Consider the following 19,965-nt stretch of genomic DNA (forward strand, 5'->3'; position numbering starts at 1 on the left):
AAGGATGAGGGGTGACTTGCTAGAGGTTTATAAGATGATCAGAGGTATAGATAGAGTAGACAGTCAGAAACTTTTTCCCCGGGTACAACAGTGTGTTACAAGGGGACATAAATTTAAGGTGAAGGGTGGAAGGTATAGGGGGGATGTCAGGGGTAGGTTCTTTACCCAGAGAGTGGTGGGGGCATGGAATGCGCTGCCTGTGGGTGTGGCAGAGTCAGAATCATTGGCGACCTTTAAGCGGCAATTGGATAGGTACATGGATGGGTGCTTAAGCTAGGACAAATGTTCGGCACAACATCGTGGGCCGAAGGGCCTGTTCAGTGCTGAATTGTTCTATGTTCTACAGAAAGGTTGCCAGGATTCGGGGAGGGAAACCCTTTGTGAAACTTCCTGAAATTGCCAAAATATGTGGAAATTCAGCCAAGGTATTCCACAAGTTTGACACCTCGGGAGCGATGAGTTAGACTGGTAGTCAATCTGATGAACATCGAGTTTAACACTGGATGATGTGAAGAAAGTCTATTGCCTTTCACAATCTTGAGATATCACCAGAATGCACTGGAGTTACCAAAGTACTTTTTAATCAAAGAAAATATACCATTCAGGTCTCCTTCAAGTCTACTCTGTCATTCAACATGATCATTGCTGATCATCCAACTCTGTTTCTCATTTTCTTCCCATACTTTCTGATCACTTTACCCCACACCCTGTGATCACTTCAGTCCCAAGAACTATAACTAAATTTTGAAAATATTCAATGTTCTGGCCTCAATCAATTTCTGTGGCATAGAATTCCATGGACTCACTAATCTCTGGGTAAAGAACATTCTTCCTGCATTTACCCAGTCACACTATTTTCGAATTTTACAGGTTTCTGTGAGGTACTCCTTGTTCTTCTAAACTCTAATCAATATAGTCCTAACCAATTCAGTATTTCTTCACACATCAGTCCTGTGTGCCCAAGAATCAGCCTGGTGAACATTAGTTGCACTCCCTCCATAGCCAGAATAGCCTTATAAAAGCCTCATAGAGTCATAGAGAGGTACAGCATGGAAACATACCCATCGGTCTAACTCATTCATGCCAACAAGATAAACTAATATAATCTAGTCCCATATGCCACCACATGGCCCATATCCCTCTAAACCTTTCCTATTCATATACCCATCCAGATGCCTTTTAAATGTTGTAATTGTACCAACCTCCACATCCTCTGGCAGTTCATTCCATACATGCACCACCCTCTGCGTGAAAATGTTGCCCCTTAGGTCCCTTTTATATCTTTCCCGTCTCACCCTGAACCTTACACCCTCTCGTTCTGGACTCCCCTGCCCCAGAAAAAGACCTTGTCTACTTACTCCATCCATGCCCTCATGATTTTATAACCCTTTATTTGGTCACCCCTCAGCCTCTGATGCGCCAGGGAAAACAGCCCTACCTATTCAGCATCTCCCTGTAGCTCAAATCCTCCAACCCTAGCAACATTCTTGTAAATCTTTTCTGAAAGTTCTCAAGTTTCACAACATCTTTCCGATAGGAAGGAGACCAGAATTGCACACACTATTCTAAAGTGGCCTAACCAATGTCCCGTACAGCCTAAACATGACCTCCCAACTCATATACTCAATACTCTGACTAATAAAGGAAAGCATACCAAACACCTTCTTCACTATCCAATCTACCTGCAACTCTACTTTCAAGGAATTATGAAGCTGCACTCCAAAATCTTTTTGTTCAGCAACACTCCCCAGGATTTTACCATTAAGTGTGTAAGTCCTGCTCTGATTTGCTTTTCCAAAATGCAGCACCTTGCATTTATCTAAACTAAACTCCATCTGCCACTCCTCAGCCCATTGGCCCATCTGATCAAGATCCCATTGTAATTTGAAGTAATCTTCTTCGCTGTCCACTACATCTCCAATTTTGGTATCATCTGCAAACTTACTAAATATACCTCCTATGTTCACAGCCTGCTTAGAGAAGCAGACCAGAACTGTACACAATGCTCCAGGTGTGGTCTAACCAGGGCTCTGTGCAATTGCAGCAAGGCATCACTGCTCCTGTAGTCTCACCACGAAGGCCAACATACCAATTGCGTATTTCATTGCTTGCTGCACCTGCATGCTCAGTTACAGTGACTGGTACGCAGGACACCCAGGTCTCAGTGTATCTCCCCCTTTCAATCTATCGCCGTTCAGATAATAGTCTACCTTCCTGTTTTTGCTACCAATGTAGATAACTTCACATTTATCCACATTAAACTGCATTTGTAGTGTATTTCCCACTCATTCAGCTTGTCCAAATCGCACTGAAGCATCTCTGCATCCTCCTCATTGTGCTGTCCTCACTTGTACACTTTTTGAAGTGTAGCCACTGTTGTAATTTAAGAGATTCGGCAACTAGTTTGTTCACAGCAAGGCCCTAAAATCAGCAATAATGTAAGAACTGGATTACGTGATGACAATTGAGGGATGAACACTAGATACAACAATGTGTGTAAATCTCCAAATCTTCCTTGAATATTGCCATGGGATTTTTTACTTTTTGTAATGACTAATATATTTTATTTGAAATATAAATTTGGAAACGGCGGTTTGGACTATAAGTTTTATAACTTGAAGTACACATGGAACTGTGTGGTGTTCACCGTTACCAAAACTAAAGTGAGTTGCCAGTATATCCTCACAGTTCACCCGATTTCCATAAGTTATTTCATTGAGGGCAATTACAGCTACAGTGGTCAAGCAAAATTTAATTCAGTGTTTCACTATTGCTCACAATCACAAAGGGACACTAACATACGCTGACCGTAATTCCTTAGCTTTTATAGAGGAAAATCAAAGTTTGAAATGCAATATTATTTCGATGGAGTTTGTTGATTCAACCTTATAAGAATTTTTTATAATGTTGGAAAAGACAATGCAGTTGTAGACTCTGTCACAAATTCATTTGGCACAGTGCATCGATAATGGCGTCCCATTGTCCTACAAGTCCATCAATATATTTTGTTTATCTTGGGTTGAAACACATTTAAAAATGGTATTTCATCTCTCCAAGACTGTAGGCATGTAATGGCTCTGATGAAGAGTCATCTAGACTTGAAACATTAGTTTGCTCTCTCTCCATGGATGTTGCCTGACCTGCTGTGATCTCCAGCATTTGTTGCTTTCAGTAAGGCCTGAATATTTTGTACTTTAATTGGAAATTGAAGGTTTGGGTTGTTTATTATTTTTAGAACTTAAAGCAAAAATGCAATTGTGTTGTATTTACTCTTTGGGGTCTACAGTAACATGTCCCTTTTGCGAGAAGTAGTACTTTATACTTTGCTGGCACCAGTTGTCTATAGGTTAAAATAAAATTGCTTGGCTAGTACTTTTGGGTTGGTTGTAGATTGCAGATTTGTCACAGAACTGAGGGAACACAGCATTGGAATTCACATCTTTAAAAGCCCTAAGTAAGCCAGATTCTCCTTCTCCCATATGTTCAAAATAAATAATACTCAAAGGATCAACAAAAAAACTGAGAACTCAAGCAAGTCCCAAACCCAACTGACCAGCAACTGAATTGAAGATCGTTATGGTCAACAACAATGTGATATAACTTTCCCTCCTGGTTAGGACTCTTAGGGCAGCCCAGTGGTTAGTACTGCTGCCTCAAATTGCTGGGGACTCAGGTTCGATCCCAGCTTGGGTGACTGTGTAAAATTTGCACATTCTCCTGGTGTCTGCATGGGTTTCTTCCAGATGTACATATTAGGGTGGATTGGCTGTGCCAAAGTGCCCTGTAGCATGCAGGTCAGGAGGATTAGCCATGGGGAATGTAGGGTTACAGGGATAAGGTGGAGGGACTGGGTCTGAGTGCAATGCTCTTTAGGGGGTTGGTGCAGACTTGATGGGCCAAATGGCCTCTTTTTGCACTGTAAGGATTCTTGATCCATAACCTTGATGCCTTTTTGCCGATATTTTCCACAAATGATATTCTTACAAAATTCATTTATCCTGTCTATTGTATTTGAGATTGAGTGCCCCATGTTCAGATTTAAAGAGTGCATAGCCTATGTGTGCATATTAGTAATTAATAATCTGTTATATCACAAGTTAGATGTGTTTATTACAATAAATAATTTGTTACTTACTTGTTCATTCATGAAACATAATGGGAGTTTCTTTTATTTTAGATGGTGGTCAGAGTCAGACACTGACCATTCCAGAGATGAAACTGGTCACATTTCACATGTGAAAACCTTTAGAATAGTGAAGTCAGATAGTCAGTGCACTCTGCCCATCAGGGTCATGATAGTTCCTCTGGAAACCACACACCCCTACAGTATGGAAACAGACCCTTTGGCCCAACCAGTCCACACCAACCCTTTGAAGGGCAACCCACCCAGACCTATCTCCCTCTGAAGAATGCACCTAACACTATGGGCAATTTAGAATGGCTAATTCACCTGACCTGCACATCTTTGGATTGTGCGAGGAAACCGGAGCACCCAGAGGAAACCCACACAGATATGGGGAGAATGTACAAACTCCACACAGACAGTCGCCCGAGGCTGGAGTTGAACCAGAGTCCCTGGTGCTGTGAGGCAGCTAACCACTGAGCCACTGTGCTGCCCCACGCCCCGTTTAATGTCTAATGGAAAGCTAGCACCTCTGACATTATAGCATTCTTTCAGTCCTGTTCTAGGAAGAGGCTGATCATGTAGGAAAGCGGAGCTTAGGAGTAACAGTTTCACTACAGATTTATTGATTATTGCTATCCTGAGGAGTTAAAGCCTCCACATTGTGTAAGACCTTCTAAAGGCAGCAATTTTGTAATGCAAGTAAATGCAGAAATGATAGCATTTGAAATTAAATTTGTAATTAAAGCAGAAAGATAAATTAAGACTGAAAAAGAATGATTAATCTTCTCCGAGTTAGAAAAATATAACATTGATCAATGTTTCCTTCTAACCAGGGATTTGCTGTGGGTCAAATTCTTAGGATGATTCAGAAAGAACTCCCAGCTTCTAATCTGTGTTTTTTAAATGGAGGTATTGATATAGTGGGCTGGTTAGTTTTCTCTCTGTGTTGGCCCCTAGGCACTGACAAAGGGTAATGCGCTTTGCATGTCAAGGGAGGGTGGTTAGGCTTTGCTTTTGGAGATGGTCAATGTTTTGTTAAGCCACAATAGGAGTTTTACTCTGTACTAAACAATTCTAAATCAATCCAAACATATTTGACGCTGTCACTGGGGTAATAAAAATGTCTCTTTTCCTCATTACTCTCGTCTTTGTGAAATTTTGAAATATCTCAAAAAGGGATGTTAGTAAAATGAGAAAGAACTGAGATAAATTGGTGAGACTGCAGCTGCAGCACCGTACGGTTTTGGTCCCCTTACTTGAGGAAGGATGTAGTTGTATTAGAGACAGTTCAGAGGAGGTTCACAAGATTAAGTCCAGAGATAAAAGGTTGTCTTATGAAGTGAGATTGAGCAGTTTAGGCCCACACTCGCCAGAGTTTAGAAGAATGAGAGGAGATTGAATTGACATGTTTAAAGGTATGAGAGGGTATTGACAATGTGGATGGAAAAGAATGCTCCCCCTTGTGGTGACATCTAGAATGAGGGGCTAAGGCGGTGGGACATTTAAAATAGAGATGAGGAGAAATTACTTCTATCACAGGGTTGAGAGTCTGTGGAATTCACTACCCCAGAGTGTGATTGTTGCCACAACTCTGAATAAATTCAAGAAGAGGATAGATTTTAAAATTAGTAACAGGTTAAAGTGTATCGGGCAGGAGAATTGAGTTGATGCCAAGATGAGATCAGCCGTGATCAGGTTTATTGTCGGAGCAGGTTGAGGGGGATGAATTGCCTACTCCTGCTCCTACTTCTTATCCATCTCCTTCAACAGAATTCCCTCTGGCTTAATTTTCCACAGGAGTGGAGAAAGCACTGCTGTTTCAGAACTGGTTTTATTACTCTGCAATGCACAAGAACATTATCACATCAAGACAAAACACCCTTCAAAGCTATTATTAAAACATTCCCTCAAATTTGCTCCCTGTGGTAAATCAGATTAATATAGTAGAAGATTAATTTGTAATGCTCACAGAGAGCAACACAGCCTGGCAACCCACTAATGCTCACCTTCTTCGGGAAGGTCATTGTGTGCATTTAGATCTTCACATCAGTTTGCCTGACAAAAGCATCATTTGTGACAAATTTCCCCAGGAATGGGAACAATTTTTCTTGCAAAGGCAGTGTCATAAGTTTGTTAAGGTAGCATTTTGGTGACAGAATAAATAAAACCCTGAAGTTTAAAGTAAACTTTAGGGTTTTAAAGTAAACATTGGAACTTCAAGGAGTTAATACTGAAACAAAGGATAGGCCACTACTCAGCACAAAATGGGTCATTGGGTTTCTCTTAGTATCCTTCATTAATGTTTTGGTGGAGTCTGTCCCACAGAGAGGTCAATTTGCTTTTAAGGTCTTTAGCATATGGGCTGAGATGTTTTTGGAAGTTCTCAACCAGAGGAGTGAATGTCTGTCTCATCTCTTCCAGCTTTTGATCAAAGTTTTCACTCAGTTTGCTGGTAAAAGGATGAGCATCCAGTCTCTCACGAACGGTTTCAGAAAATGGTGCAATATTCATTTTAAAGTCCTTCATATTGGACTGAATTTTTGCCTTGATCTTCTCAGCTAAAGGGGTCAGCCTTTGGTGGAGACTTTTCGCATTCTGAATAACCTGCTCCTGTATGCTGCTGGCCAGGGGTTCTAGCATAAACTGGGATGGCTCAACACTAAGATTGACCCTACTGCGGAGGTCACTGGCATACTGAAGGACTTTAACTTTGAACTCCTGCAAGTCCGTCTGAATCTTCTTCTCCAGCTGCAATCTGTCGTTTTGCAATCTCTGACGAATTTCATCCGACAAAGGAGACACAATCCTTTGCAGTTCTGTAACATATCCGTTGAGTTTCTCCAAGCTCTCTGAAATTGTTAGGCTATAAATAAAACCAACGATAACAATGAGGGTTATGCTATTTAAAAACGCGAGCCACTTTGCACCTCCCCACATAAATACATATTGAAATTTAAGCTGAGTGGTGTTGGAAGGTTAGTTGCACAACTGTTGATAGCCATCCAGGATTCAGACAGATAGTGATCGGGCCAATGTGTTGCATTTCAAGACAGAAACTAATAGCTTCACCTCAGCTACCCAGTGAGTCTTAGTCAACATTTTGACACCATGAACCACTGAAACAGAACCTGCAATTTTAGGAAAATGCTATGGGGAGTTTCTATTTAGCTAAGCTACATGAAGTGTATTGGTCATAACGTCATGCCCACAATTTAGAATTCCCCACCACACTGTTCCGTAGTGCATCAGTGAAGACTCTGTTCAGCCCCAGACACCCCACCATGTTTCCACTCCCTGACTGCAGGCCCAGTCTGATTGATGGACTACGTTTTCTGGGCAGGCAGGGAGTGAGACAGTGAAAGCTGCGACAACAGTTTGGTCAATGGGCAGGGATGGGAGAGGACAGTGACAGACAGAATAGGTGAGGGTGGGAATTGATCAAGTAGCTAGGAGAAAGTGAAGACTGCAGATCAGAGTTGCGAGAGTGGTGCTGGGAAAGCACAGCAGGTCAGACAGCGTCTGAGCAGCAGGAGAATCGATATTTTGGGCACAAGCTCTTTATCAGGAATGTGCCCAAAACATTGATTCTCCTGTTCCTCGAATGCTGCTTGACCTGCTGTGCTTTTCCAGCACCACACTCTCGATATTGATCAAGTAGCTGTCGATCCTGCAGTAGGAGGTTGTCAACTCTCTGTGGTAATCATGGTGGAGCATTTCAGGCTGGAGGTGGATTGGACCCTCAGGTAAGTTGGTGTGGGCGGGACTGCAGAGAACATCAGGGCCAGTGGTCGTGGGAACTTGAATATGGCACTTATAGGAACAGTGGATGGGGAGAATAATGAGATAACAGGACTGGTGATGGAGAGGTTGACACGAAGGGAGGAGGTTCTAGGAGTGAGTTCAGAGGGATGGTCATTTGAGATTGTGCTCAATCCTGGAGGTTTCATCAGGTGAGCCCCCTGGATCCACGTGACAGGTCTGAAGATAATTGCCTCTTGAAGCCACCGAGTTCATACAATCAGGAAGATGCTGCTCAGTCAAAGCAGCGTACTCATGAGGCTTCAATATCTCAGTTAACGTTATAATGAATTGAGTTAATCACCTGGCTAATTTCTAGCTTTAGTTAAACACAGGGATTGATGGAAACATGTTTGCATGAAGAAGCTGATTTCAGGCTTCCACCACCATCAAAACCCTCGCTCTCCAGGATGTTGCCAGGAATGGAGGGTTTGAGTTATAAGGCAAGGTTGGATAGGCTGGATTTTTTTTTCCTAGAGTATAAGAGGTTGAGGAATGACCTTACACAGGTTTATAAAATCAAGGGAGGCATAGATGAGGTGAATGGCAGGTGTCTTTTCCCTCGGGTGGGAGATTTCAAGACCAGGGGGCATATTTTTTAGGTGAGAGAAGAAAGATTTTTAAAAAAGATGAGAGCCAATTGTTTTGCATGGAGATGGTTCATGTGTGGAATGAAGTTCAAGAGGAACTGGTGGCTTTGGGTACAGTTACAAACTTTAAAATGCATTTAAATAAATACATGAATAAGAAATGATTGGAGGGACATGGATTAAGTGCAGGCAGGTGAGATTAGTTTAGTTTAGGATTGTGGTTGGCATGGACTGGTTGGACCAAAGGGTCTGTTTCCATGCTGTATGACTATGAATGAAACCCAATCTTATTTTGGTTAAAATCCATTTGTACTGGACTTTAAGTTACCCAATAACGTTTTGTCTTCAGGAATATTTTTAATATTCCCCATCAAAACCAGACATAATTTCTCTCACTTGAGAATTCTCTTATTATTCCATTGTATGAATAGCAAAATAGTTGATAGACCAGTGATGATTATTTACTTACTTTAGCTGCTTGCCAAACTCATAGTTATCAATATGGTCAATAGTGTCTCGAGCTTTGACACTAACTTGACTAAAGTAGTTCTGAAGAGTATTCTTCAGGTCATCTAGACGTGTTTGGGGCTCATTTCGCCATAGGACTGCACCTCGAGTTCCTACAAAAAACAATGAGCAGAAGGAAGGCCTAAATTTGTAACAATTGTGAAATTGGGCCTCAGTTACATTTTGATTTTTCATAGCTACTTTACAATGTTTGTATCAGGAGCTGCAGACTGACATTTTTGTCTTATATAGAAAATCTCCTGCTTCTTTGGTACTAATTTCTACAAATTTTCGGAAGTTACTGTGTAATAAATAACTCCTCTACTGAAGATCATCAGCAAATTTGAGAACGTAGTAAGGATCTAGGCACACAAGAGCAATGCATTTATGGATTGATGCATCAGGTTTGATTCTTTGTCCATCATCAGGCCATTAAACCCACCATTGGGTTGCTGTTACAGTACTTCACATGAAATCAGCACCTCCGAGCAAATAAAGAAAATCAAACAGTTTGTGTTCATTAGTCCATTCACTCTCCTACTCCTAGAAATCAAAGGCTGGATAAGAACATTATGACCTTTTTAAAAAGATTCTCTCATAGGAGGTGGACATTGCTGGCTGACCCTAATTGCCCTTGAGAAGGACGTGGTGAGCTGCCTTCATGAACTGCTGGAGTCCAGGTAGATCCACAATGCAGTTAAGGAGGGAATTCCAGGAATTCAACCCAGTGACAGTGAAGGAACGGCAATATATTTTTAAGTCAGGATGGTGAGTTACGTGGAGGGGAACTTGCAGATGGTGGTGTTCCCATGTATCTGCTGCCCTTGATCTGTTTGGTGGTGCTGCTCTTGACCAATGCTCATTGTTTGCATTCACCAGGGCAAAATGGCTAAATGGTTAGGACTTTGGTGGGCAATGTTAAAACTAGTTCTACAAAACCGATACAAACCCCCAAAAGAAATCACTTCCTCATCAGCTGCTAATGATCAGTCCACCATAAAGTCTGTGCAGGGACACTACTCGATGACTTTTCATCACTCGGCAGATATGTGGGGACAGATGTTTGCAAGGGCAGGAAGCTGAGGGAAGAATGTTGAGCCAAGTGTTCCAGTTATGATACGCATAGTTGCAATCACTGGCAGGGGAAAAAGATGTGTGAGGCACCCATGCTAGACAGGCCCACAGTACAAAAGGGGCTGAGAGTTCCTCAGCAGCAGCAAAATACTAGGCAGCTAATGTCATGGAACCATGGCCAATCCTGACACAACAGGACTGCAAAGGAGAAGATGATGTGGTGACTGTCAGGTTTAACTCACTGTCACCTCTCTCTAAGATGCAGCAGCTCCAGACTATAGGGACTTGTGTCAGAAGAAATGGTGCTATTGTTATGTTGATATGACGTTGTTTAACAGGTAACATATATCATTATATTCAACTAGGAGAAAGTGAGGACTGCAGATGCCGGAAATTAGAGTCAAAAGTGTGGAAAAGCACAGCTGGTCAGGCAGCATCCGAGGAGCAGGACAGTCAATGTTTCAACATTCCTGATGAAGGACTTATGCCCGAAATGTCGATTCTCCTGCTCCTCAGATGCTGCCTGATCAGCTGTGCTTTTCTAGCGCCACACTTTCCAACATGATTATATTCAAATTAAATTAAAGAAAGAAAATAATGAAATCTTTGAATGCTTCAAATCTAAACCATTATTTGTAAACAGTTTGCGTGTTATTTCTTCAGTTGTTGAGGGTAAAAGAGTGGATGCACATACCTGTGATCACAAAGAGAGCCAAGATTATAGCAGTCACCTTCATGATGGCTGTGAGCTTCAACACTGTGAATAAAATAGCATCTTTTAAGAACATCTGCCTGTAATATATTTGTTTCATTTATACCGTCAGATGATTCCGTTCATTCTTTTGATACTTGGTTCTCGTGTAGGCTTCACTGGCTGTTACCCATCCCGAATTCCCCTTTGTGTTTGGGTATGCCTTCCTCAACCATTGCAGTCCATATGGGAAGAGGGGTTCAGGATTTTGACTCATTATTATTGGCAAAAATAGAACTCAGCATTTTTAGCAGTTCAAAAGTTCCATTGGTATATATGCTTCCTGATCTGACATCAATCGAGAAGGTTCCATTTTGCATCCCAAAACAGTTGAGTCGAGTTGTAACCATAACCATAAGATAACTACAAGATAAAGGAGCAGAATTAGGCCATTTGGCCATCAAGTATGTTCCACCGTTCAAACGTGGTTGATACGTTTCTTAGTCCCATTCTCCTGCCTTCTCCCTGTAGCCTTTGATCTCCTTATTAATGAAGAACCAATCTATCTCGGTCTTAAACACACTCAATAATTTGGCCTCCACAGTGTTCTGTGGCAATCAGTTCCACAGGTTGACCAACCTTTGTCTGAAGAAATTCCTCCCAGTTCCTGTCAATTTTAAAGGGTCATCCCTTCAATCTGACTGTGTGCCCTCGGGTCCTAGTCTTTCCTATTAGTGGAAACATCTTCTCCATGTCCACTCTATCCAGGTCTCTCAGTATTCTCTTAGCTTCAATGAAATCCCCCCTCATCCTTCTAAATTCCATCAAGTACACACTCAGAGTCCTCAACCACTTCTCATAAGGAAAGCCCTTCAGCCCTGAGATTATTCTTGAAAACCTCCACTGGACTACTTGCAAACCAACACATCCTTTCTTAGATATGGGCCCAAAACCTGCACACAATATTCCAAATGCAGTCTGATCAGAACCTTATATAGCCTGAGCAGTACATCTCTGCTCTGTATGCTAGCCTTCTCGAAATGAATGCTAACTATTCATTTGTTTTCCTAGCTGTTAATTGACCCGAGATGTTAACTTTAAGAGAATGCTGAATTGAGACTCCGAAGTCCCATTGAGCTTCAGATTTCCGAAGCCTTCCCCATTTAGAAAATAGTCTATCTCTCTATTCTCCCTACCAAAGTGCATCACCTCATATTTTCCCACATTATCTTCTGCCACTTCTTTGCCAACTCTCCTAGCCTGTCCAAGTCCTTCTACATCCTCCCCGCCTCCTCAACCCTACTGCCCCTCCAATTATCTTTGTGACATCTGTACACTTAGCAACAATGCCCTTGGTTTCTTCAGCTAGATCATTAATGTACAACGTGAACAGTTGTGGTCCCAACACTATGGAATTCCACTCATCACCAGCTGCCATCCCAAAAAAGATCCCTTTGTCCTTACTCTCTGCCTTCTACCAGTCAACCAATCTTATCCATGCCAGTACCTTGCCCCTAACACCATGGTCCCTTATTTGTTTAGCTCTTGACTCTAATTGGAATTATGTTATTGAGTATTGGTAGGACATCACAATTTGCTACCATCAGATCAGCAGAGGGAGAGAGCTAACTCTATCTGTGCTCTGCCTCTTTATTGTTAATGAGAGATAGTGAGAATTTGTGGACATGGACCTCGGACAGGAAAAGACCAGGTTGAACTGTGAAAGAATCAAAAAAGAAATTGGACTGCACATTTGTTCTGGAGTCAGAACCCCAACATCAGGTGCATTTCCAGGTCCTAACCCTGAGTCACACCAGCATCAATAAGTGGCCACAAAGTGGTCACAAAGCAAATTTATCATCCAATTGGGAAGGGTATTCTCCCAATAGACCACCAAGAAGAAAAAACCAGTAAAACTTGTGAATGACACGTACTGGTCCAACTTGTTTTGTATATTTCAGAACAGTACTCCAGGGTGAAGACCATGTTCATTTTTAAGTATTTCCTGGTTTTTCTCTCTGGGCAGTCAGCAGCAGCTGTCAGAGTCAGGAACTGCTGTTGAAGACAGGTGAGAGAGCCTGTCTCACGATGGAAATGTGCTCTCACAAGAGTTTAATCACTTTAAATCCCCATCAGCCCATCATCATGGAGAATTAACTCCCTTCTCCTGGATCTCTGGTAGCTCAACAGCAATGGTACCTGCTGGGAGGGGCCACAGAGTTCCAAAGCTGAATGTAATGTTGCTCTCTTCCCCCTCAAAAGGAAGTTGCCTCCATCCTTTGATTGTGTTTTGTTTTAACTGTGAGACCTGAGAATGAACTGCAGTCACTAAGCAGAGAATGACCTGAACAGGCCTTCTAACTGCCACACCAGCCAGGGTAACAAGGCGATATTTCTGGGTTTGTTAATGGATTTTACACCAATAGTTCTTTATTATCTTGCTGCTGACTACTTTCCTGGGGGAGGGAGCCACGTTCATGCCCACAGTGCCCTGTCTATATCATTGATGATGTAAGACCACACAGAATAACAACAAAGAACTGTGATTGCTGGAAATCTGAAACAAAAAGATGATTTTCTGGAGAAACTCAGCAGGTCTGACAGCTTCAGAGAAAACAGAGTGAAAAGTTTGAGTCTAGTGACCAGAGTCCAGTCAGAGTTTTGATGAAGGATGGAATTCTCTGCCACAGAAAGCAGTTCAGGCCAAAACACTGAATGTTTTCAAAGAGATAGATATAATTCTTAGGGTTAAAAGGATGAAAAGGTATGGGGAGAAAACCGGAACAGAGTGCAGAGTTGGGTGATCAGCCATGATTGTATTAAATGCCAGAACTGGCTCAAAGGGCCAAATAGCCTACTCCTGCTCCTATTCTCTATTAAAATTTTCAGAAAACCAAACTGACTTTCAGCATTTGGACAAAGCATTGCAAAATGTCTCAATGTTGTTTTAACCGGCACCGTATCAACTGGCATGCTTGATAAACCAGCAAAAAATATACTTTGAACACCATGATCTACCATGATGTCGACGCATTTATGCTGTTAAGAAAGTGTAACAGTGATGTGTATACCCCCTGCATTAAATTTCTATAACTGTGTGTTTTTACATTGATTTTAGGTGTGTTGATATTTGACATAGGTGTTTTGAGGGATATTGATGTCTCAAAGCTTCACTAGGTCATGTTTATGCATGCCTCTTGATTATCCAGAATACTTGAATAACTGACAAAATCCTGGTCCCATAGGTGCCAGTTAATAAAACATTTGCTGTAATTTGCAGCTTGGTACTTGGACAAATTTGGCAACAAGATCCCCGAATCATCAAACCTACGAATGTTGTGGTAAACCATCTGCAGTGGTACCATTGGATCTTTTGCTGAGTGGCTCAATTGAAGAGAAGCCTCTATAGACGCTGTAGCACTCCCTCAGTATTGCACAGTGGTGCCAAACTGGATCATAAATTTGACTTCTGAGCATGCCCGCATCTAAATGAATTGAAACTTGGTCTTAAGAAACTCCTTAAGACACTGCAGTGTATTGAAGTACTGTGTCAGTGGGGAGATTGATTATTTTACTGTTGTGTGTTAGTGGCAAGTTCTGGAGAAAAGTTACATCATTTAAGTGCTCTTCAAATCAGTTTCACCAAGTAAGAAAGTTATTTAAACAGAAAAGTTTACAATTCGTATTACTAATTTTTGAAAAGAACATTTGTAGCAAAATGTAATTCCAAGTAATTTTTTTGGTAGTATCTAACCACAAATATCTATGAAGTCAATCAAAAATTGTGCCTTGCAACATATTGGTGACGTGCAAGTAACACTATTCTCAAGCATCCCACTTTCCTCTTATTAACAGAATTTAGAACTAAAACATTACGCAGAAAAACACCTGAAAATGTATTTTTAAAAAGTCAGTGTAAACTCACTCACCTCTCACCGTTTCTCAACTTTCTTTTCTTCTTCACTTCATCTGCAGTCTGACCCCAAGAGCACATTGTATTTATAAGCCATCTGCTATCACATCTGATAAGGAAGAGAACTATAAACCGTGCTTGGTAAGTTTTAATTATGTGGAAGCATAGAATCAATGTTCAGAGTTCTCAACTGGTTAATGATAACCAATTTCCAACCAACACCAAACAGAGCAAAGATCAACTGGTTACACAAAGACTCACTTGAAGCATTTGTAGTTTACAACATGTTTTTCTTTAAATTCATCATTCAATCGAAACATTTTTGATTCTCTTTTAATTATTTCTTTAACAAACAGTCCTCTTTACACAGATGCTGCTAGCCTGACTGAGTATTTCCAACATTTTCAGCTTTTATTTCTAATTCATTATACTATCTCAAGTAGATTGAGCTAAACTTACCAATTGTTTGGACCTTACATTCGTTTTAGCCACCCTCCCTCCTCCTGATTATTTTCTTTTTACCTTTCTCCTTCTGTTATGGGCACAAACACAACAAAAGTTATGGCACTTTAATACTCCCCAAGAGATACATAATTGAACCTGAATATGTCTTACCACAGTAATATAAAAACAAAATACTGCAGATGCTGAAAATCTGAAAAGTAGAAATTGCCGGAGAAACTCAGCAGCGCTGTCAGCATCTATGGAGACAGAAACAGAATTAATGTTTCAAGTCCAATTCGACTTCTTCAGAAGTTTTTTGTTTAATCGGATGAAGAGAGAAACTTATTCTAAAGAGTCATACTGGACTCAAAATACTTTAACTCAGTTTCTCTCTCCACTGCCAGACCTGCTGTGCTTTTCCAGCTTTCTCTGTGTTTATTTCAGATTCCAGTATCTGCTATATTTGCTTTTATTTGTATGTTTAATTCACTGTCACTTCTCTTTCAAGTATGCCGATCTTGAAGAGAATCTCTACCCTCAAAAAGGGATTCAGTTTTAATCTAGGTGGCCATTGGTGTTTTCTATTTCTCTCCAAGTGTTGACAAAGTATTTGCCAAAACTTGTTTTTTTTTAATAGCCACATTTTCTTCCTCAATGACTGTCTCTACATCCACCTTACTCCACACAGATTTCAACTGAAGTTTCATCCTTCATGTTTGTTCTACTAAAATAGATACTTATCTTTATGAACATTTGGAACAATATTGCTTACCTTTGTATTTTCATTTCAGTTTATTTAAATTTATAAATGTGCCTACTATGCCTTTGTTAAAAGCTGGGTTCTTAAATACAAGTAACTGCAGACAAACTGCATAAGGCTGACAATTGAAATTGTCGCTATTTTAACAACTCAGATTTGTATGCCAGGCTGGACAATTGAGGTTAAAGTCTCTTTCATTAAAAGCCTTTTATGAGTCTGATGACCTCAGTTCACTTTCAAGTGAATTTGAATCGACATCACAAAATTCTTAAAGAAAATTACATTACATACAAGAAACTTGCTCCTACCAATTTGTAAATAGTAGCAGTAAAAATGGAGAGCATGGGAAAATGATCCTTTTTGGAAAACCATAAATTAAAACATTGGTAAAAGGAACTACAATCAATGCTCACATATTAACATTCCAAATATAATTTGCACAAATCCCATGCCCATTCTTCAAAAACACTGACCATGATATTTATAATGAATTGGGGAGTTACCAGAGCAGACCAAAAATGATTCACATTGCAATGTTGCAGTCATTATTCTATTTTATTAATTAAACCTTTCATTGTAGATTTGTAATTTGAACAGTTCCATGGATTGCTCAGGCCCTGCCAAACATAATGGTAAAACCCAAATTATATACTTCAGCTAATTTCCCCCTGCCTCTGTTGCAAGCCAATTGGATGATCTGGTCAGCAGCTCAGAGGGAAAACCAATGGCAGGAAGCTGAAACTGGAGAGTCTGATGTTCCTGACACTCAGGAGAGACTATTGTGGTGGGGGATGGTTAGCAAACATAGTGGCACAGTGAGAAAAGCCTAAATCCATGGGTGAAGGTTTCCTTGAGAGACTGTTGAGGTTGGGTGAAAGTAGAAGAGGGGGCAACACAATTCTCAAAGAGGCAGTTTATATTGTGGAGCCACCAACCCCCACCTATGATAATAAGAAACAGGAACAGAGGAGGATCTTCAGCCTCACAAGGTTGCTCCTCCATTCGATGAAGTTGATCAGACTGCTGCCTTTCCTGCTTGTCTCCCCATAAAATTTAACACCCTCTGAACAAAATCTGTCTAACTCAGCTTTGAATAGATTCAATTATCTGGCCTCATCTGATCTCTGGGGAATTCCAAAGTCTAACAACATCAGATGAATTCCTTCCTCATCTCATTAAATGGGAGACCCCTTAACTGTGCCATCAGTTCTAGCCTCCATCCACAAAAAGGAAACATCGTCCCAGCATCTACCCTGTTCAACCCTCTCAAGAATCTTATGTTGCAAAACGATCATCTCATTCTTCCAAACTCCAATGCGTATGGGTCCAATCTGTTCCAACTTTTCTTAAAATGCCAACCCCTTCATCCCAAGAATATGCTAAGTTAACCTTCACTGAATTCTTTGAATGCACATACATCCCTCCTTAAACAATGAGACTAAGACCAGTAAAATAATTCACATGTGGGCTCACCTATATCCAGTATAGTAATAGCATTTTTTATTATCCACTCACCTTGTAATAAAGGCCAACAGACTGTTTGACTTCTTAATCATTTGCTGTATCTACATGCAACCTATTTGTGATTTACAAGATTACAGAGATCCTTATATACTGCAGCATTCAGTAGTCTCTGCATTTAAATAACATTCTGCTTTTCTGTTCTTTCTGCTGAAGTGGACATTACATTTTCCCACATTATGCTCCATCTGCCAAGTCTTTTGCTGAGTCAACCTATATATCTCTTTGCTTTCTCATTGTAGCCTCCTCACAACTGGTCTTCTCTATCTTTATTATTGGCAAATTTAAAGAGAAAACAGTCTGTCCCTTCATCCAAATCATTAATATCGATCATAAGTAGCTGATGTCACTGCAATGATCCCTGCTGCACTCCACCAGTTAGTTTACTAACTCCATAATTATCCATTTTTACTGATTCTATGTTCCCTGTTAGTTGGTCAATTCCCTGTCCATTCTAACATATCAGCACCAACATTGTGAACTCTTATACATTGCATCTTTTATGTGGAACCTTATCAAATGCCTTTTGGAAATCCAAATACATTATATTCACTGATTCCTTTTTCTTCACCACGGTGTTTACATCCCCAAAGGCCAAACACAACTTCTTTCACAAAATCATGGTGACTCTGCCTGTTTATTTTGATTTCTAAATGCTCAACCAATAGCTTAATAATAGATTCTAACATTTTCCTAATGATAGATGAGAGACTATCTGCCTTATCATTTGTATTTTCTGTTTCCTTGCTTTTTTGAACAGTAGCTATACGTCTGTGTTAGAATTCCACAACACAGAAAGAGACCCTTCGGTCCAACACATCCATGCCGACCATGAATCAGAGACTGAAGTAGTCCCATTTGTCTATGTTTGGCCCATATCCTTGAGGATTCAAAATTTGAATCTAGGCAGTTGTTAGAAGCAACAAATATATGTAGGTTTTTATTAACAACAAAAAGGCTTTTCAATTTAAAATAACACGAAATGGCTTCAAGTTATGATTTGACTTTGTAAACCTATATTACTGCTTTGCTGAATTAGCTGAAATAGAAGATAAAGCAAAAAATTGAGTTTTCATTGTATGAATCATGAGACATTAATTGACCATTCGAACTAACCTTGAACTGCTAGCATTAGCTGATGATCTACTTAAAACAAGAACCAATTGCCAGGAAATATCATTGGATTAGCCTGCTGTCAATCATGTCACCTTATTACAGATGATTGGTCTTGTAATTAAGGCTGTACTTGTCTCTTAAAAAACATATAAAAATGCTTATTGTTCAATTGCAATTGTGCAACTTTGCCACAGAACACAAGAAACTTTAATCTCTGTGTTGCTGGACAGAATTGCGCCAGGCTGCCTTATTTTATTAAACAGATAACCTTGCTTTATACACTCCGCATTCTGTTGATTCTTTTGACCGATCTTGAAGACAAGAGGTCCTGTCTGGGATCTACATCTTCATCCTTTTCATATTCATGTACTTGCCCAAATTTCTTTTAAATGTTGTCATTGTACCCACCTCTACCACCTCCTCTGGCAGCTCATTTCATACACGCACCACCCTGTGTAATAGAGTTGCCCCTTAGGTCCCTTTTAAATCTTTCCCCTTTCACCTTAAACTACGACCTCTAATTTTGGACTCTCCTCCCCTTGCAAAACGTCATTGGCTATTCACCTTAGCTATGCCCTCATGGTTTATAAGCCTCTATACGGTCACCCCTCGGTTTCTGGCTATCCAAAGTCCCAGCCTCTGCTGATAACTCAAACCTTTCAGTCAACATCCTTGTAATTTTTTTTCTGTACCCTTTAATGGTATCCTTTCTATAGCAGGGCAACTAGAATTACAAGCAATATTCTAAACGTTGCCTCACCAATGTCCCAATTCCTATATTCAATGGTCTGACTAATGAAGGCAAACATGCAAATGCGTGGACCACCCTGTCTACCTCTGATGCCACTTTCAAGGAACTATGAACCTGCACCCCTAGGTCCCTCTGTTCAACACTCCCCAAAGCCCTACTATTAACTGTGTAAGTTCCACTCTGGATTGCCTAACCAAAGTGCAACACTTCGCATTTATCTAAATTACACTTTGTCACTTCTTGGCCCATCTGATCAAGATCTCACTGTTCTCTTAGAAAGCCTTCTTCACAGTCCACCATACTATGTCATCAGCAAACACACTAACCATACCTCATATACTCTCATCCAAATCATTGATATAAATGATGAACAACAGTGGACCCAGAACCAATACTCACAGTACACTGCTGGTCACAGGCCATCAGTCTGAATAACAACGCTTTGTCTTCCATTAAGCCCATTTGACTATCTCTCCTTGGATCCCATGTGATCTAACCTTACTAACCAGTCCACTGTACAGGACCTTGTTGAAGGCCTCACTAAAGTCTATGTAGACATCTACCACTCTATCTTCATCTATTTTCTTGACAATCCTTCGGAAAACTCCACATTTGAGACACAATTTCCCACACACAAAGCTATACTGACCAACCCTAATCAGTCCTGTCTTTCC

General features: G+C 40.6%; 1 protein-coding gene across 1 annotated transcript; it reads right to left on the reverse strand.

Annotated features, from left to right (window-relative positions):
- Positions 1–5,471: 5,471 nt before the first annotated feature.
- LOC122540633 (apolipoprotein A-I-like) lies at positions 5,472–14,959 on the reverse strand. Its single transcript, XM_043676608.1, has 4 exons — positions 14,716–14,959; positions 10,790–10,852; positions 8,984–9,134; positions 5,472–6,989 (listed from the first exon to the last, which is right to left on the reverse strand). The coding sequence occupies exons 2-4, from the start codon at positions 10,830–10,832 to the stop codon at positions 6,410–6,412; spliced, it is 774 nt and encodes a 257-aa protein (XP_043532543.1). The 5' UTR covers positions 10,833–10,852; positions 14,716–14,959; the 3' UTR covers positions 5,472–6,409.
- Between the last annotated feature and the right edge of the window lie 5,006 nt (positions 14,960–19,965).

The sequence above is a fragment of the Chiloscyllium plagiosum genome, chromosome 35, assembly GCF_004010195.1.
Source record: "Chiloscyllium plagiosum isolate BGI_BamShark_2017 chromosome 35, ASM401019v2, whole genome shotgun sequence".
Taxonomy (NCBI): Eukaryota; Metazoa; Chordata; class Chondrichthyes; order Orectolobiformes; family Hemiscylliidae; genus Chiloscyllium; species Chiloscyllium plagiosum.

Bases quoted from the DNA above. Each gene is read 5' to 3' on its own strand.
- LOC122540633 (XM_043676608.1), bottom strand. From the start codon at position 10,832: ATGAAGGTGACTGCTATAATCTTGGCTCTCTTTGTGATCACAG. The intron at 9,135-10,789 runs GTATGTGCATCC...TGTTTTTTGTAG, and splicing joins GGCTCTCTTTGTGATCACAG to GAACTCGAGGTGCAGTCCTA. The intron at 6,990-8,983 runs GTAAGTAAATAA...TTTTATTTATAG, and splicing joins GAGTTTGGCAAGCAGCTAAA to CCTAACAATTTCAGAGAGCT.